The sequence below is a fragment of the Hyperolius riggenbachi genome, chromosome 2 (genome assembly GCF_040937935.1).
Source record: "Hyperolius riggenbachi isolate aHypRig1 chromosome 2, aHypRig1.pri, whole genome shotgun sequence".
Lineage (NCBI taxonomy): Eukaryota > Metazoa > Chordata > Amphibia > Anura > Hyperoliidae > Hyperolius > Hyperolius riggenbachi.
In genome coordinates, this window is record NC_090647.1 from 67,904,308 (window position 1) to 67,924,262 (window position 19,955).

Here is a 19,955-nt window from a genome sequence, read left to right on the forward strand (position 1 = left end):
GCAGCGCCAGATGGATCTGCCGCTACTCTGGTCTGGTCCAGACCAGAGCAGCGGCTGCGCACCCGAACTTCCGGCCGGTGTTCCGACGCGGCGCTGGAGCGTGACGGAGGTGAGTTCCGCCCGCCGCTGCCAGCCACCGGACAGACATTAGAGGGGACAGCGAGGGAGAAAGAGAGCACCTAAGGTGAGGGAAGGAGGGGGGAGATGGCCCCCCTTCCCCACCGTCCGCACAGCTCTCTCTCTTCTCTGCGCTGCTCCCCTCAGCCTCAGCCCCGCAACAACAAAAAAACCCGAAGCTCAGCTGGGCGCCCTTGGGGACCCGGCGCCCCGGGGCACTTGTCCTACCCCGACCCCCCCTAGCTCCGCGCCTGAGTAACACTCCACTTAACGACAGCTCAGGCCAGGTGATAACGTCACACACTCATTCAACTTGTATTCCTCTCTGTGAATTTAATTAGTCTTTAACTTTAGAATGTTGTCTTCATTTTAAAGAGGAGCTGTCAGTTTTTATTTTAGTGATTTTTCTATCACTAAGACAAAACGGGTGGGGAAGACGGGAGGGAAAGAGGCTTCAGGCAATCAGGCTGCATTAGTTACGTCTGAGCAGAAAGTAAAGAAGAAAAAAAGAAAACCCAGCATGCCCTGCAACTTCCTTTGTGCGGCAGATGTACCAAATAAGAGCCAGGGAAACTGGGGAATGATGTTTTATGGAGAAGAAAAATAAGAGTAATTTTTTACTTTTGGATTGCCTGGTTAGCATCCTTATTACTTGTTTACCAGATAAAAATAAAGAATTGATTTTTGATTTTATGCCTGACAGTTACACTTTGCGGTTATCCTGAACCCAGTTCGGGGTAAGCCGCCGCGGAGGTTTTCTCAGGCCCTGGTGGGCCGATTTGCATAGTTTTTTTTTGTTACACGCAGCTAGCACTTTGCTAGCTGCGTGTAACATCCGCTCGCCGCTGCTCGCCGCCGATCCGCCGCTACCCGCTGCCCCCCCCCAGACCCCTTGCACAGCCTGACCAATCAGTGCCAGGCAGCGCTAAGGGGTGGATCGGGACTCCCCTGTGCGCCATGACGTGGATGACGTCATCCCGATCGTCGCCATGGCGATGGGGGAAGCCAAATAGGAAATCCCGTTCTGAATGGGATTTCCTGTTTGCGCTGATCGTCGGAGGCGATCGGAGGGGGTGGTGGGATGCCGCTGCAGTGAAAACTACACCCTTTATCACCATGGTGAGGCGTCACCATAAGATAAAAATGCTCTGCTTTATGCATTTTTATCATCACTAGCAAGATGGCAGCTCCCATACACGCCTAAATCAGACAGCAAAAATTCATTTTGGGGAAGATGTGAAAGGGAATAAATACAGTTATAATTGCCTATGTTATGTCACCATGTAGATAGTGTTGAGAAGTGACATCACTGCTGACCTCAGCTAGATCCTCCTCCTAAGTCTATAAGGCTTATCGCGCACGCGCGTTTGGTCACACGCACAGCTGAACTCACAGCCGGAGGGATGCCGGGGATGCCGCCAGAGGACAACGGCTATGAAGTCCAGCCGCTCGCCTGGACCACGCCGGAGACGCCGCGGGACCTGCCACTGGAAGATAAGGATGTTACATCCTTTAAGTAAAGGTTTGCTTTAAGCAGGCAATTTTAACATGCTGTATTTCAGCTGTGATGTTACTCATCAATGCCTCCTAAACACCACTTTAGCAAACACTGCCATGGTAAAGCTGAAATCTTAGTAAAACTTGATTCCAGTATCCAGAACATCTTATCACAGCATTATAAGGCAATTAGCGCAGCATGTATCTAGGTAATATATAATACCATTAACAATATAAGATACCAATACTATTATAGTGAACCCGAGGTGAGCGTGATGTGGAAGCTGACATATTTATTTCCTTTTTAACCACTTAATGACAAGCTGACTTATAAAAACGTCCTGGAGTCATTAAGAGGCTCATAGTGGGACGTTTTTATAAGTCAGACAGTGCTGCCGCTGTGCACGTGAAAATAGTGGGAAACAAACTCACCAAAGAAAAAATACACCTTTATTTCCAAATAATATATTGTCACCATACTTTGTACTAGGGACGTAATGAAAATCTTGTTATAACCAGGACGAATAGGCAGATACAATGTGTGGGTTTTATGTACAGTAGCAGTGTTTATATTAACATTATAGGGGATGAAATTGGAGAAACAGTGTATTTTTTCATTTTTTCCTTGTTTTTCCCTTTAAAATGCATAGAAAATAAAGCAATTACTGAAAACAAATATCAACCCCAAAAAGCCAAATTGGTGGTGAAAAAAACAAGATATAGATCATTTCATTGTGATTAGTAGTGATTAAGCTATTGGCAAATGAAAGGGATGAGCACGGAAAGGTGAAAATCGCTCTTGTCCGTTAGGGTAAAAATGCCTTTGGGGTGAAGTGGTTAAACAATATCAGTTGCCTGGCAGCCCTGCTGGTCTATGTGGCTGCAGTCATGTCTGAATCACACCGGAAACAAGCATGCAGCTAATCTTGCCAGATCTGATAATAATGTTAGAAACACCTGATCCTCTGCATGCTTGTTCAGAGTCTATGGCTAAACGTATTAGAGGCAGAGGATCAGAAGGACGCCAGGCAACTTGTATTGCTTAAAAGGAAATAAATATGGCAGCTTCCACATCCCTCTCACCTTGGATTCACTTTAACAGCTTCTTTTTCTAATTTTTTTTTCCTGGAATTTTTCTAAATAATTAATATAAACTAAAAACACCCCTTAACATAATGCGCAACCAAAATAAATCCTAATTGTCTCCAGGAAAGCAAGTTTTTCATGAAAACACAAAGCAGTTAAAGGACATCTGAAGTGAAAATAAACTGATGAGATAAACAATTGTATCTATTCTTCTCCTAAAAATGACTTGTTTAGATATCCCCCAGTTTTATTTGATATTGAAAGCTATTTTTTACGTTTTTACTGCTTCATTGTCTCTGCTCAATGACACAGTCATTGAAGTATGCCAGGTCTAAAATCTATGAACTATTGGCCCTTTTTATCTCTTTCCTGCTCTGAGGCCTTCACATTATAGGCGTGTTTGTAAAATTTTAAGCGTGAGCGATTTTCAAAATCGTCCTGAAAGCGCTTGTGCAATGATTTTTTATGAGAGAGTTCATATCAGAGTGATTCATTTGCGATCTGGGCCATTTTTGAGGAGATTTGCCTCAATGGAAGGTATAGGAGAAACGCAAAACGCTCACAAAATCACTTTGGCAAGCGATTGCGTGAGCGTTTTTTTTTTAAAATACATTGTATTTATTTTTTTCAGATTTTTTTACGTATCAAAAGGCAGAAGTGCTCTGCAAAAGCGCTTACAAAAACGACCACAAAAACGAGCGAACACGCAGAAAATCGCTGGAAAACGCTTAAAAAAATGCGGAAGAAAGAGCCCACCGCGGACGGACACGCGAGCCGAACACAATGTGAACAAGGCCTCAGAGTATATTTTCTGCCAAGAAATGTTTTATGGCTGTGATTCCTTATCAGTGAGGCTTACACTATAGTCCCACTACGTCCCGCCTGCACAGAAACAGTCACTTGCATTCCTGATGTTTAACTCTTTCAGGCAGAGAAAGAAAAAAAGGAAGAAAGCATAGTTATATTATCTTGAGGAAAGCATGTACATACACATGTCTATCTCATCATGTCACATGTCACCTCGGGTATCCTTTAAGAAGTTGAATGGTAAGACTGCAAGATGACATTTATTTTCGTTACCAGGATAAAAAATACCCTCAGGCATGAAAAGGTTAAATACTCATATTCTAAATATAATCCATTTATTTTTAGGCTGGTTTCACAGTGGGACGTTACAGGTGCACGTTAGAGCAGCCTGTAACGCAGCCCACCGCACAGTAATGAAAAATCAATGGGGCTGTTCACAGTGCCCACGTTGCGTTACATTGTAACGCTGCGTCACAAGACAACGTACTGCATGCAGTACTTTAGACGCGGCTGAGCCGTGTTAGACTGCTTGCACATGCTCAGTAATGTTGTGGAGGAGCGGAGAGCGGCCAGGCACATGGCTAATTAATATGCACTGCACGTTGTGACGTGCAGTGTTTACTTCCTGGAGCGGCTGCTCTGTGCGGCGATTGGCCGGCGGGACCACGTGATGCCGCATGCGCACAAGAGTGCGCATCACGGCATCACTGATGCCAGAGTGAGCTGCACAACGCGGCTCACTCTGACGTCCAGATCCAACACCACCAGGCGTTGCGTTAGGGGACGTTATGTGACCTTAACGCCCCCTCTAACGCAACACCCTGGTGTGAAATTAGCCTTAGGAGTCAAGCAACCCCAGGAGCTTTGACCAATGAGAAAATCGATAAAGATGCAAATAATGCAAATTGCATGCAACTTCAAAAGGGACCAATCAAGTGCGCTTTCTGATAATTTTGACTGGTCCAGCCCTAATTTGCATACAGTTTGCATGCAGGTCAGAATTAATTGGGTCTCATTGACCATCTCTACCAAACAACCATCTCTCCCAAACAGTATAACTAAATACACTGGTTCCTTTAGCAAATGCCATACTTGCTAGTCCTATCCTTGTATAAAACAAAAACAAACATAACATTTAAAATACATACGCATAAAATGCACATTTCTCCAGAGTAAAATGCACCATAAATTACTTGTTTCCTATGTTGCTGTCACTCACAGTTGACAGATTTTCTGAACAGGATCTATATAAAATTATTGATCAGCTTCCCTACTTGTTTGCACACTATTTTGCCAGTTGGATTGAGTAACTACTTTTGTAAATAAAGAAATGCCTGATAACCCCCCCCCCCCCTTAAGAGATGGAGAAGTCCAAAACCTGTCAGATCTGCCACATTTTTTATTAGGAGAAGCCTACAGTTTATGTATATGTATTTTAAATCTTAAAGAGCACCTCTGGGCAAAAAAAAAGGTTTGAATGGCAATGCATATACTATATGTAATCTATGTACAGTTAGATAAACATTTAAACTTTACACCTGGTACATCATAGTGAATATAACAGACTCACTTTTATATCTGTAAGTAGCACTACCCTCTTTCTCCTCATGCTGAAGCCTTGCCAAAGTACACTCTCAGAATTGTGTCCTCCTCCCCAGCCTGGTTCCCTCCCCCTGCCCCCCCCAACCCCTGCCCTCTGCCTGTCTGGTTCAAACTACTTCTCTTTTCACAGTGTGTAAGAGAGAGGAGAGACAGCAGAACAGCTGCAGCCTGTCTTATCCTGTCTGTTCACTATTATTCTTATTTCAGATGGCTGTCTGCCTGCCTGGATTAGATCACATGGACATGAGGGGTGGAGTTACGACTTCAATCCCCCAGCACCCTTTGCACCTAGGGTTTGGAAAGAAAAAAAAAATCACCCTGGCCCAATTTCACACTGGGGGCAGGGAATTCAAGACCATATATGGAATACGGACCCTGGGAGTGAGAAAAATCACACATATTATGTGTGATTTTATATATCTTGGCAACTTATAAGGTTTAAAGCAAACTGTAATACGTAATTTAAGTACTCTTTAATATTTTTGTGATAGTTGTCCTTTAAGGCAGTGTGGTTGCAGAGGAAATTCCATGCTTGGTACACGAGCATTACACACACAATTGAATGTTACGACATAGTGACATTTCGCGTATTGTTTCAATACGCCGTGAGGTACGAGGCGTTAAAATTGCTGATATAAATACAACTATAATCGGCCTCTCATATCAAGATGATTGATAAATAGAGATGGCGGCCGGCTCGGCAATCCACATAACCTAATTGAGTCAGAGAAAATTCTTCATACTTGTCTATGCCTTTCAAAAGCCAATTTACCAATAAACAACTGAATTACAAAATCGACAGCAGAAAATGGAACAATCTCATATGACAATTTCAAACCCTTAGCTGAAAACTCTTATTGATATAATGATGACTTGTGTTTTGTAACTGTTTACAAACACAACAATTTATGGGAATAATAAATCACCTCTATTATTTCTGCTGCATTTTACGTTTTATTATCTGCCATGATTCCTGAAAACAAAATTCACAAACCAACTATTTGGTAACAAATCTATCCAGGCAATGGCTGTTTAAAGTGAATGTTTACCGAATTAAAAAAGAAAAAGTCAGATACTCACCTAAGGAGAGGGAAGGCTCGGTCCTAATGAGCCTTCCCCCTCCTCTCCCGGTGCCCGGTCCCGCGCAGGATCCCCCGTGGCAGTATTCGACCAGTTCGTTCAAATACTGCCACTTCCGCATGCCTTCGGGAGCTTTCGGAAGCCTTCGGGAGCACTCGGGCTCCCGATGACGCGGCCGCTCCATACTACGCATGCGCGAGCGCCCTCTATGACGCACTCGCGCGTATGTAGTATGGAGCGGCCCGTTTTTCGGAAGCCCGAGTGCTCCCGAAGACCTCCGAAGTCCCTGCGGCGGCGGACGCGAACGGGGGAGCCAGTGCAGCACCGAGGGCACCGGGAGAGGAGAGGGAAGGCTCATTAGGACCGAGCCTTCCCTCTCCTTAGGTGAGTATCTGACTTTTTCTTTTTTAATCCGGTACCCATTGGCTTTAAAGTCAATGGGAACCTTAAAAAAAAAAAATCGACCAGATACTTACCTAAGGAGGGGGAAGGCTCTGGGTCCTTTAGAGCAGGGGTCCCCAACCACCGGGCCGCCGCCCACTGCCGGTCCGTTGGCAGTTTCCAGCCGGGCTGCAACGGGTCTGTCATCTCCCATAGCCCCCCCCCCCCACCCCCACAGCCGCCACTCGTGTTACCTTATGAGCTGGCGGACGCTTGTTCTTAGATTTCCCCAGGCGCCGCTCTCCTCTTTGCAGCATCTCCTATTACTGCAGTCAGCAGTGCGTCATGCGGCTACTGTAAGGAGGGAAGGAGGCAGGGCAGCGGTTCCCATGGTAGCGGCGATGCATATCGGCGCTACAGGAAGCCGCTGCCCTGCTTCCTTCCCTTCCTTACAGCAGCCGCATGCCGCGCTGCTGACTGCAGTAATAGGAGATGCTGCGAAGAGGAGAGCGGCGCCTGGGGGAATATGAGAACAAGCGGCCGCCAGCTCATAAGGTAACACAAGCGGCGGCCGCGCGTGGGGGGGGGGGGGGGGTGTCAGAGGGGGGGGGGGCACTACCTACCCATGCTAGGGCACTATACTAGCTATACTGGGCACTATACTAGCTATACTGGGGCACTACCTAACCATACTGGGCACTATACTAGCTATACTGGGCACTGTACTAGCTATACTGGGCACTATACTAGCTATACTGGGCACTATACTAGCTATACTGGGCACTATACTAGCTTTACTGGGGCACTATACTAGCTATACTGGGCACTATACTAGCTATACTGGGCACTACCTACCCATACTGGGCACTATACTAGCCATACTGGGGCACTATACTACCCATACTGGGGCACTATACTAGCTATACTGGGCACTATACTAGCTATACTGGGGCACTACCTACCCATACTGGGCACTATACTAGCTATAATGGGCACTATACTAGCTATACTGGGCACTACCTACCCATACTGGGCACTATACTAGCCATACTGGGGCACTATACTACCCATACTGGGGCACTATACTGGCTATACTGGGGCACTATACTAGCTATACTGAGCACTATACTAGCTATGCTGGGGCACTACCTACCCATACTGGGCACTATACTAGCTATACTGGACATTATACTAGCCATACTGGGGCACTACCTACCCATACTGGGCACTATACTAGCTATACTGGGAACTATACTAGTTATACTGGGCACTATACTAGCCATACTGGGCACTATACTAGCTATACTGGGGCACTACCTACCCATACTGGGACTATACTAGCTATACTGGGGCACTATGCTAGCCATACTGGGGTAACTATACTAGCCATACTGGGGCAACTAAGCTCCCTATACTGGGTCAACTATGCTAGCTATGTCGCTGCACCCCAGCCCCCCCCCCCCCCCCATAACCCGCTGCGCACGACACTGTCCACTAGGTTGCGCACCCAATAACCCCAACCAGAACCCCACTGGTCCCCGGAGAAAAATTTGGTCAGAAAGTGGTCCCCGGGCCGGAAATGGTTGGGGACCCCTGTTTTAGAGCCTTTCAGTCTCTCTCCTGTCCGGCTCCCCTGTAGCAGTATTCGGCCAATTGGTCAAATACTGCTCTCTGCCCCCGAAGGAAGCTTCGAAAACTTTGGGAGCCCGAGTGCTCCCGAAGCTGGGCCACTCCGTCTTTGGGAGCACTCGAGATCCCGATGACTTCCAAAGCCTCCCGCAAAGGGGATTTCAAACGGGTGAGCAAGCGTTTAAACGAGGGGACCAAGAGAGGAGTGGGAAGGGTCTATAGGACCCAGAGCCTTCCCTCTCTTTAAAGGGAGTCTGAAGTGAAAATAATTCTTGCTTTTCACCTGCTATTTACCTTAAGCAGTATGAGGAGAGGTCAAACACCGCATTCCAGCCGTCTCCATTCACTGAGAGGGGCGGGGAGAGGCGGAGATCCTTGCGCAGATTGACTTCAGTAAAGGCAGAGCTACAGCTACTTTGAAAGTCGTGGATGTTAGCCCTGCGATTTGGGCAGTATAAAGCCCTCGTTTTGCAGTGGGAATGCGGCTCTTCACCTCATACTGCTTAAACTAAATAGCAAGTAAAAAGCAAGAATTATTTTCGATTCAGACTCTCTTTAAATAAGTATCTATTTTTTTGTTTTGTTTTTTTTAAGGTTCCCATTGATTTTAACCTCCAGACATCATTTGGGGATCCAAAACCCATATGCTGTAATATAGGTGCTACAAGATAATGCTTTGTTTAATTAAACCCTCTTTGGGTACAGCTCACAGAAAAAAAATAGTACAGTTATTGTAAACAATTTTCATATCTCTTAAAGCAGGATTAAACGTTGACATAACATTCAGTAAAAACGTTTTTTTCTGCTTTTTGTTATCCATACAGTTATCATAATTGCTTTTGTGCACAAGTTTTGTCATCCATTTGCAAATTACAAGTCCCCAAAGTAGAGTTTATCTGCTCTGAAAGCTGCCACCGTACTTTATTGCATAGCTGCTGTTTTTATATGTCATAATGTATGCAGTGAGAATTTGAAGCACTGCTAGGAATGTTTACTAATAGTGGCTGATAAGGAAACATAAACAAGATAATGTAATCACCTCCTCAAGTTTGGCATTAGAACTAAGCTTCCTACTGAAGAAGGAAGTGCTATGTGTAACTGTTTGAATGCTGTTCTGTTACCATGTTTTCTAGCAGTGGATTTTTATGCTGTAAAGAATACTTAATAAATGCTTAGTTTCATACCACTGTGAGTAAATGAGGTGAGAACAGAAAAGAAGAAGAAGAAAAAAAGAGGGTAAGGTGAGAGCAGACATTCGGACATTTAAAGGAATGGAGTTGAGCAGAGAAAAAGAAAGAAGAGAAGCAAGTTGAGTGGGGTAGAGGAAATAAGAGGAGAAAACATTAAGGAAAGTATAAGTCAAGGAGAGGGGAGAAGAGCACATCATACGGTAAGAGAAAAGAGGGAGGAGATTTACGGAGAGGGTAATTGAGGAAAGGAGAGTCAAAGGGGGAGGAGAGAAAAGGGGAGAACAGGACAGCAGAGTAGAAAGAAGAGAGTGGAAGGGAGGGATAAAGAGGAGATGGAGTTGTGAAGAACAGAGAAAAGAAAAATTAAGATCTGGGAGTAAAGAAGAGGAAAGGGAAAGAAAGAAGAGAACAGGGAGGACTGAAGATGTAAAGAGAGAGGTAAGTTCAAGAAGAGCAGGCAGGTATAGAGAAAGAGAAGATAAGAGGAAAAAAGCAGCGAGTGAAGGTGGAGGAGAGAGAGAGAGAGAGAGAGAGAGAAGGGGGGGGGGGGGGGGGCAAGATAAGAAGAGTCAAATAGAGGGGGGGGGGGGGAGGAAAGGGTAGAGAAGGCATGAGATGGAGGGTCAAAATGAAAAGCATAAATCTGATTGCCAAGTGAATTTATTGCAAGAGATTTGTTGTTCAAGAATCACAGCACTATCACTGACACACATTGTAGAAGACGGACACATGGGATAACTTATCTGTAATCAAAATGGAAGAAGTGCTGAGCCATACTTTACAATCTCAACGAAAATGATTTTTTTTTTACTTAATTTCAAACAGAGCTGAGAAGAATAAGAAACTATTCACAGGTTTTCAATATATCCTCTTACTACCTGACCCAGTTACAAAAAGGGGAATCAATGTAAAGCAAAGGTTTGGATTTCCTGTTTTGATACATTTCTATAGCAAACCCAAGAAGGTCGTGACAGGAATTCTCCACAAGAACTTTTTCCCAGGGTTCCACTTGAAGATATGTGAAATAAAAATGACATGCATGTTCAAAATGATTTGCATTTCTCCTCCGAATGTCCAGTGTAGATAAGCTGTGTGATCTAACATCTTGTTAAAGTGGTCAGAAACTCCGACATAACATTCAATAAAAATGTGTTTCCCTACTTTTTATTACTCATACAGTTATCATATTTACTTTTGTACATAAGTAATATTGGCTGTTTACAAATTACAAGTTTCCAAAGTGTCGTTTATCGTACCCTGAAAGCTGCCATTGCATTTTATTCCAGCTGCTTTTTATTATATATGAACATCTTCTAATGAGCTTTTCTGAACTGTGTGCGTGTCTGAGCACAGAGAGCTCCTTCACTTGTTAGACTGTGTTTACACACATTGTAACAAGATTGGAATGTAAACAAAGATACTGTTATCTACAGTTTGGATGCGGATTGAAGCTGAATAGCAGGACAAAGTGCTTTTGTTTAACCATTTCAGTGATGTTCTGCAAAAAAAAAATGTCTGGGATAGTAGCTTTCGAGCTGTAAGAATCTTTTAGAGCAAAGTAGAAATGCTGGCTTTCAGACCACTTTAATATTCAGGAACTAAATCCGAAATAGGCTTATTAGCCGACAGATTACTTTTAATTTACTTCTACTTTAGCCAATAAATGGAATCACCCTGATTCAACACTTTTAACTTTGCATTATTAAGGATAGACTTCTGCCTTATAGCATCAGCTCACTGCAGTGCCTATGCCAAGTCCACCATATCTCACATTCTAGAGTGGGCCCGCCGATCCTCCTGTATGCTTAAACAGTGATAGTTCCTTATTAATGCTTATGGTACCATTTCTCCAATTCGAAACACCAACATATTTATATACTTGTAGGGAATTCTTACTGTGTGAAAATCCAAATCTCCCAACCCAGCCACAATGAGCCCCCACGAGGCTGAGGAACGTAACTCACCACAAGAGAATAGCAGACTTTGAAGCCAGGCTTTGCCACAAAATGGTCATCGGATTTAAATGTAATCTTTATTTGATTCTTCTTGGACGTCAGTCTTGGAGGAGCTTCTTTATGTCCACACCATCTTCCACGTATGACAGAGCTTGTTTCTGAAGCTTCTTCCACTTCCACAAAATCATACCTACAAGTCAAGAAAACAGACAGTCAAGTGGTGGTCATGTCCTGAAAGCTGCTATGTTACAATACTCTTCATACTGAGTGCCGAGAGGCAAATTATCATTAATAGTGTCACCTTGTTCCATGCTGCTATACAAAGAAAGAGACAAACATGGGTGCAATATACAGAGGTGGTATAAACCTTCAAACAAGCCCTCAAAACTCACCTCTACAAGGAGGCCTACCCCACCTCAATGCTGCCCTAACTCTCTCTGCCGATAATCCCTCGATGCTGCCCCCAACCACTCGACGCAGCCCCCCTCTCTCTAGAATGTAAGTCTTTGGCAGGGCTATCTCTTCTTTCGTATCATACTTGATTGTACACCCTACCCAGAATATGTGAACTTGTATTATTGGGACTACTACGCCAGTGTATGATCTGGCATTGTATCTTACTACCTATTACCTGTATTGTGTTGTTGTATCTTTTTGCTTATTGCCTGTATTGTGTTGTGTATCTTATTGCTTATTACCTGTATTGTGTTGTGTATCTTATTGCTTGTTACCTGTATTGTGTTGTTGTATCTTATTGCTTATTGCCTGTATTGTGTTGTTGTATCTTATTGCTTATTACCTGTACTGTGTTGTGTATCTTATTGCTTATTACCTGTATTGTGTTGTGTATCTTATTGCTTATTACCTGTATTGTGTTGTGTATCTTATTGCTTGTTACCTGTATTGTGTTGTTGTATCTTATTGCTTATTGCCTGTATTGTGTTGTTGTATCTTATTGCTTATTACCTGTACTGTGTTGTTGTATCTTATTGCTTATTACCTGTATTGTGTTGTGTATCTTATTGCTTATTACCTGTATTGTGTTGTGTATCTTATTGCTTATTACCTGTATTGTGTTGTGTATCTTATTGCTTATTGCCTGTATTGTGTTGTTGTATCTTATTGCTTATTACCTGTATTGTGTCGTGTATGTTACTGATTATTACCTGTACTGTGTTGTGTATCTTATTGCTTATTACCTGTATTGTGTTGTTGTATCTTTTTGCTTATTGCCTGTATTGTGTTGTGTATCTTATTGCTTATTACTTGTACTGTGTTGTGTATCTTTGGGGGGTGTAACAAGTACAGAGAAGGAGAGAAAGAAAAAAAACGCAGGGTACCAGGAGCCCTTCTGGTGTATTATCTTCAAGAAAAATAAATTAGAAATAAGAGTAGTAGTTATACTCACAAGTGTGGGTTGCTAACCACGCAACCACTTTGTATAGCATGTAGGGAAGTACCGTCCCCACTCGGCCTTTTAGAGGGTTGGTCGCTGCTCCTTTGGAAAAAAGGCTTCACTCCTGGATAGTCGTGAAGAACCCCACGAGTGGGGTAATACAAAATCGTGTTTCAAGAAGGATAGGAGGCGCCCGTATAGTGTATTTGATGTTCCCTTATACAAGGAGACGTCACTTCGTACAGGAAGGATTAGGTTATTTTATTGATATATTAAAAACACTGGTAGACATAATAAATAAATATAAACATGAATGATAAAAGAATTATGCAGATAATAAACCCTAGAAAAAACCTTTTGCTTTATCTGTTTTTTTCTAGGGTTTATTATCTGCGTAATTCTTTTATCATTCATGTTTATATTTATTTATTATGTCTACCAGTGTTTTTATTTTACTTATTGTAATGTTTTGAACTTAAACAATGCCGCCAAGCGTCCAATTAGTTTTATTTATTTGTTTACCTTTTTAAGCACCCTATTTTGACCTAAGGAAGCGGTTTGAGCCGCGAAACGCGTTGCCTGAAAGTGCAATATATCAATAAAATAACCTAACCTAATCCTGTACAAAGTGACGTTTCCTTGTATAAGGGAACATCAAATACACTACACGGGCGCCTCAAATCCTTCTTGAAACACGGTGTTGTGTATCTTATTGCTTATTACCTGTACTGTGTTGTGTATCTTACCGCTTATTACCTGTATTGTGTTGTGTATCTTATTGCTTATTACCTGTATTGTGTTGTGTATCTTATTGCTTATTACCTGTATTGTGTTGTGTATCTTATTGCTTATTACCTGTACTGTGTTGTGTATCTTACCGCTTATTACCTGTATTGTGTTGTGTATCTTATTGCTTATTACCTGTATTGTGTTGTGTATCTTATTGCTTATTACCTGTATTGTGTTGTGTATCTTATTGCTTATTACCTGTATTGTGTTGTTGTATCTTATTGCTTATTACCTGTACTGTGTTGTGTATCTTATTGCTTATTACCTGTATTGTGTTGTGTATCTTATTGCTTATTACCTGTATTGTGTTGTGTATCTTATTGCTTATTACCTGTATTGTGTTGTGTATCTGTTGTGTATCTTATTGCTTATTACCTGTATTGTGTTGTGTATCATATTGCTTATTACCTGTACTGTGTTGTGTATCTTATTGCTTATTACCTGTATTGTGTTGTGTATCTTATTGCTTATTACCTGTATTGTGTTGTGTATCTTATTGCTTATTACCTGTATTGTGTTGTTGTATCTTATTGCTTATTACCTGTACTGTGTTGTGTATCTTATTGCTTATTACCTGTATTGTGTTGTGTATCTTATTGCTTATTACCTGTATTGTGTTGTGTATCTTATTGCTTATTACCTGTATTGTGTTGTGTATCTTATTGCTTATTACCTGTACTGTATTGTGTATCTGTTGTGTATCTTATTGCTTATTACCTGTATTGTGTTGTGTATCATATTGCTTATTACCTGTACTGTGTTGTGTATCAGTTGTGTATCTTATTGCTTATTACCTGTACTGTGTTGTGTATCTTATTGCTTATTACCTGTACTGTGTTGTGTATCTTATTGCTTATTACCTGTATTGTGTTGTGTATCTTATTGCTTATTACCTGTACTCTGTTGTACTGGTAGGTGAACAGAGGCGCCAGTAGAATAAAAGTACATAACATTTTTAAAAATTGCTGGGAGGAAGTAGTGGACTTGCCTCCGTTAAAGCAGATACCAAGGATTGTGATTAAATAAATAAATACACATTTATTGAAGATACCCCAAGGATGCTTGGGGTATCTTCAATAAATGTGTATTTATTTATTTAATCACAATCCTTGGTGTCTGCTTTAACGGAGGCAAGTCCACCACTTCCTCCCAGCAATTTTTAAAAATGTACTTTTATTCTACTGGCGCCTCTGTTCACCTACCAGTATATTGAAGTCCACCCCAGGTGGAGGGGTGATCTACCCTTTTTCTCCTATCTACAGAGAACGACTTCTTAATCCTGAGTGAGGACAGGTCTAATCTCCTCACCTGCCTATTGAATGGTTACCTGAGCGGTAACCCATGTTTGTGAGTATTACCATCTCACTGTCTCAATTATCCAATCTGTCTTGACATACTACACCATATTGGGCTCTCGATTTCTCTTCAACTGTACTGTGTTATGTATCTTATTGCTTATTACCTGTATTGTGTTGCTGGTGTTGCCGGTCAACCCTGTTATCATCATCTGTAATCTTATGTAGTGTACAATAAATAATAATAATACTGCCTGACAATAGCTAAAAGCTAATGCAGATTGGGTTTAAAAACATACAGCAAAAACAAGAAACAGCAGGCGAGGGAACAATTGGCCTAAAGTGCCATGTTTTCCCCTAGGTGATATATTCATCTTATCAATAAAATGTTTTTTGACAAAAGAAAAAGGGAAGGAAAAGGAGATTATGTAGAAAAATATAAAATTTATTTAAATAATCATTCCTCATAAAAAAACTTAAATTATTAAAATGACCCAAGCACAGGCACATATAAGAGTATAGATTAATGTGAACACCACAGATTTTGGCTGGGTGGACTGAATAATTAATCATCCAAAACTAGCCAATTAAATTGGTTGTAGTTAGAGTCTCTCCAATAATATCAGCTTTCCACAATAAAGCAATCAAACCATATCTTCGATAGTCTATAAAAGAGCCTTGATCACTTCAAACCACATAGAAGCTATATGCATCAAAACTGAATTCAGGGCATAGAAGACAACAAAGTCCGCCAGGATACAATCCTTCTGCAGATTCATCTATACAATTCAATCTGTTGTAAATTGTTAGCAGAGTTCCCCTTCTCTGTTGATGACATGAATGATTGTGCACTTCATAAATGAGAACCAAGAAATGGATAAAAGTCCGCCAGGATTTTTCCTTATGCAGAGTTATCCGAAGGTTCAATGTGGACACCTGTAGAGCATTCACTGGCAGCGATTCACCCTTCCGCAGTGGATAAATATTATGTGATAAAAGTCCTCCTTGGTATGAAAGAATCATACACAATACATTTGAATGTTCAGCCACAGGGCAAGAAGAAAGTCCAAAGGATATTTTCCTTATGCAGTATTGTCCCAAAAATATATTGGCTGAATATCTGTAGACCACACACTGACAGGGATTTACCCTTCTACAGTGAATTAGCAATGTGTAATAAAATAGAGGACAATTGTTGCTTTAGGCATCAATAGACATCAAAGTCACAACGTTCATCATGATCAAGGTGCAGATAGCACTGTCAAATAGCTTTGCAGTTGAGAACAGAGATTGATTGTATACTTATTCAGAGAGGCATGTGCAACGATATCCAGTTGAAGTCCATACGCCATTCACAGTGTGTCCCACTATGTGCCAGGCTGGGTCAGTAGGGAGACAAAATGCCGACCGGTTTAACTGGTAAAACATCAGCATCATCAGGGCAAGCTCCAAAGTATGCTGGTTTGGGATCCGATGTTGTCCTAAAAATGGCGCTGCACTGCCCACAACCACACCCCCAGCAACGTCACTGTGATGACTCACGGGCAAGCTGGGGGAAGAGGAATATAGGACGGCCATAGCTGCCACTCAAGGTGCGCTCCTCGTTTACCGCGCCCTCTGGCTGTAGGTGGTATAACAGCTTCATATATAACAGCTATGGAACCGATCGATCGATGGCTGAAATCGACCGGTGTATGGGCCCCTTTACCCCGCCTGATAAGGGACTAATCATCTAGGTAAAGAAAAATTATGTTTTACAACTTACCGTGCCTGATAAGGGGATGATTATCTAGGGAAAATAATGTATGTCCCTTTAGGGAAGTACGGTATATTTTGATTCGATAACTAGGCAGTTCACCGGTGCCCAGTAGCACCTCTGGCAGTCTTGCAAAATTTTCCTTAAAGGACCACTATTGTGAAAAACATGTAAACATACAAATAAGAAGTATTTTTCTTCTAGCGTAAAATGAGCCATAAATGACTTTTCTCCTATGTTGCAGTCACTTACAGTAGGCAATAGAAATCTGACAGAACGGACAGGTTTTAGACTAGTCCATCTCTTCATGGGGGATTCTCAGCAAGGCTCTGATTCTTTATAAAGACATTCCCTGAAAAGGATTTATACAAAGATGCTAACCAGCTTCCCTGCTTGCTGCACGCTTTTTTTGGCAGTTGGACAGAGCAACTGCCATTCACTAAGTGCTTTTGAAAATAAACAAAACCCTGAAAATAACCTATGAGGAGATGGGCTAGTCGAAAACCTGTCGGTAATATCAGATTTTTACTACCTACTGTAAGTGACAGCAACATAGGAGAAAATTAATTTATGGCTCATTTTACTCTGAAAGAAATGTACTTCTTATTTGTATGTGTTTACATGTATTTTAAATTTGACGATTTTCATGATAGTGGTACTTTAAACTTTGGGTGGTTCTGCTGACTTTAGCAGTAATAGCAAAGTCTTAATCAATACATGCTATCATTACCAATTTTGCTAGGTATGTTAACGCGAATAGTGGGGACAAGGGGGAATTTTCTTTTCAAAAAGACCTTGCCGTTTTTAAGAAAAATAACTTTACATTTATGAAAGGAGAAAAGTTTTTTAAATGCAGTTAGAATTTCCTGCTGGAGTTTCCCATTGGTCAGTACACTTACCAACATTCCATTTTCTTAAACTCAAGAAAATGTATATCAAGCTCGGAACTCTGTCTGTGCATCTCAGTCTGGCGGGGGCATAATGGAAATTAGATTTAGTTAATGGACAAATAAATGAAAATACTCATGGGGCTCGATTCATAAAGCGGTGCTAACCTAGTTAGCACGCCTAAAGGCTTTGGGTGTGCTAACTAGGGCGCTAAGTAGTTAGCACGCACAAAGCTTAAAAAAATTGCACGCAAAGATTTGCGTGGCGCGGTGCACGTGAAACGTCGCACCGTTTGCACGCTAAATACTCCTAATAAACATATTTAGCGCGCGATCGGTGCGACGTTTCGCGCGCACCGCGCCAATCTTTGTGCGCGCAAAAGTTTGCATGTGATGCGTTTCACGCGCAATTTAGTGCGTGAACAGCTGTTTTAGGCGTGCTAAGGGGCTTTTCACAGGCGTGCTAACAGTTAGCACTGCTTTGTGAATCAAGCCCATGGAGTCATAGGTATAGTGCAGAGCTGTGGCGTACCTACCATAAGGTTTCAGGTGCTCATAGCACCAAGTGTAGCCATGGCTAGGGGTGCCACTGTGGTGCTTAGTCACTGTGTTGTTCCACGTGGGACCGTTTTTCAGAGTTTGGGCAACAATCAGGAAAATTGATTGACTGATTGCAGGTAATCGTCTCTTTTCCCAGCTCCCCCTTGCACCCTGTTGTCTTCCCCATGACCTTTTACTCTTTTCAGGTTTTAGTGGCTTCTTTCAACAACATGTCCCTGCCAAACAGCACTGGTGACATCTGCAGTCCTGGTGAGAGGTCTTCCTGCCATTTCCCCTCTCCCACCAGGTTCACTGTTTTGTGCCTCTACCTCTCTAACCCCCCCCCCCCCCACTCCTATGCACCTCCTCTTTAGTATGCCCCCCTTTTCTGACTGTCCTCAGAGGAGCTCACAAGCTAATTATACCATAGTCATATTCTAATGCCCTACCATATTATTATTGTGTATTTATATAGCATTAACATCTTCTACAGAACTGTATAGAGTACAGAGTTTCATAACGGTTAGCTCTGTCCACATCCTGATGACTCCTTTTCCCCCAAAATCCTCCCCCCCACCCCAAATTTGCAGCGACACACTCGGCGCCCCAACCTGTCAACACTCCCATCAAAAAACATTTTTTTGGCGGGGGGGGGGGGGGGACATTGGGGGGGGGGGTCTGTAAATAATCAGTGTCAAATTCCCTGGGTACGCCAACAGTAGAGAGGAAATCTTTCGGTCCAGATGTATGTTATTAGATATTCAGTGAAGGGGCCTAAGAACCTCATACGGAGGTCATCTTCTTTGAATGATAATATTTGTCCTTATGATGATGTGTATTTATTTGTCTGTAGACTCTGATACTTGGTTTGAGATGTATAATTTACTGCCTATACTCTCAGGACTATGATTGTATTGGTACCCTGGGAAGAAATGCACTCATAATATTTTAAAATAATGTGATACAGAATCAGAGATGTTTATTGGCAAAGGAATGTTTGTATGACTGTAGTGTGTACCGCGGGAAAACTTAATTTTACTGAGTTAAAAAATAGCTTTATAGCATACATAAGGGCTATTAACAAAAATGCAAAAAGTGAATTTTAAAGCAAAATACATGGCTCTAATTTGAAATTGTTCAGCTGATATTTGACTATTGTAAATATAATCAACATATTACGGTAATTGTCTCCTGCATTATTGCAGTGGTCACTGAAAAAGATCTATCAAAACCGATGCAAAGAGAATTAGGGGAGATGTAATACAAAATGGGTGCAAAAGTGGTACAGTTGCATTGATTGCCCAATCAGAATCCTTGATCTGGACATGTGTTCCACTTTGGCACCAATTCTGCTCTAGTTTTCCTTTCATTGGTTCTGTAGCATGACAGTATTCCTTGTATCATGGCAGGGGTCACTCAGTCTTGTGTATTATGGCAGCAATCAGTGACAGCTTCTTGTACCATGACAACATTACAAGGATTTTTTTTTTTATAGTTGTGGATAATAATTCTGCCTGTCATGTGTAAGTTGAAAGTAGGCCCTGTGCTGTACTCATTGGGCATGGTGTCCTCTAAATCCAGTATGCATTACAGCAGCACATACTGAATTAGGAGCAAGGTGATGCCAATAGTGTAAATGTTGTTAATGTAATATTACTGAAATTTTACTAATGGCCTCCCCAGTACCTTATCCAAACACTTATGCCCCGTTCACATTGCACACGTTCCCGTCCGCATTTCGGGGAACGCGCGCGGGAGGCCGACACGCACGACATCAGACAGTGCATAGACTTCACTGTCTGATGTTCACACTGCATGCGTTCCGGACCTGTGCGGTCCGGGAACGCATGCTGCACGCGTTTCCTAACAAAACGCGCGGCTGTCCCATTCACTTTCAGTGAATGGGATCAGCCACGCAACGTACAGAGACGCACATGACGTGCGTTCC

General features: G+C 42.2%; 1 protein-coding gene across 4 annotated transcripts in view; it reads right to left on the bottom strand.

The window, feature by feature from the left end:
* Positions 1 to 19,955, bottom strand: part of PDGFD (platelet derived growth factor D) — a 511,155-nt gene that overhangs the window by 152,772 nt on the left and 338,428 nt on the right. For all 4 annotated transcript variants that reach the window (XM_068266882.1, XM_068266880.1, XM_068266883.1 and 1 more), the window contains one exon: positions 11,354 to 11,534. In XM_068266882.1, coding sequence (XP_068122983.1) covers positions 11,354 to 11,534 — 181 coding nt within the window. The remainder of the gene's footprint in view (positions 1 to 11,353; positions 11,535 to 19,955) is intronic.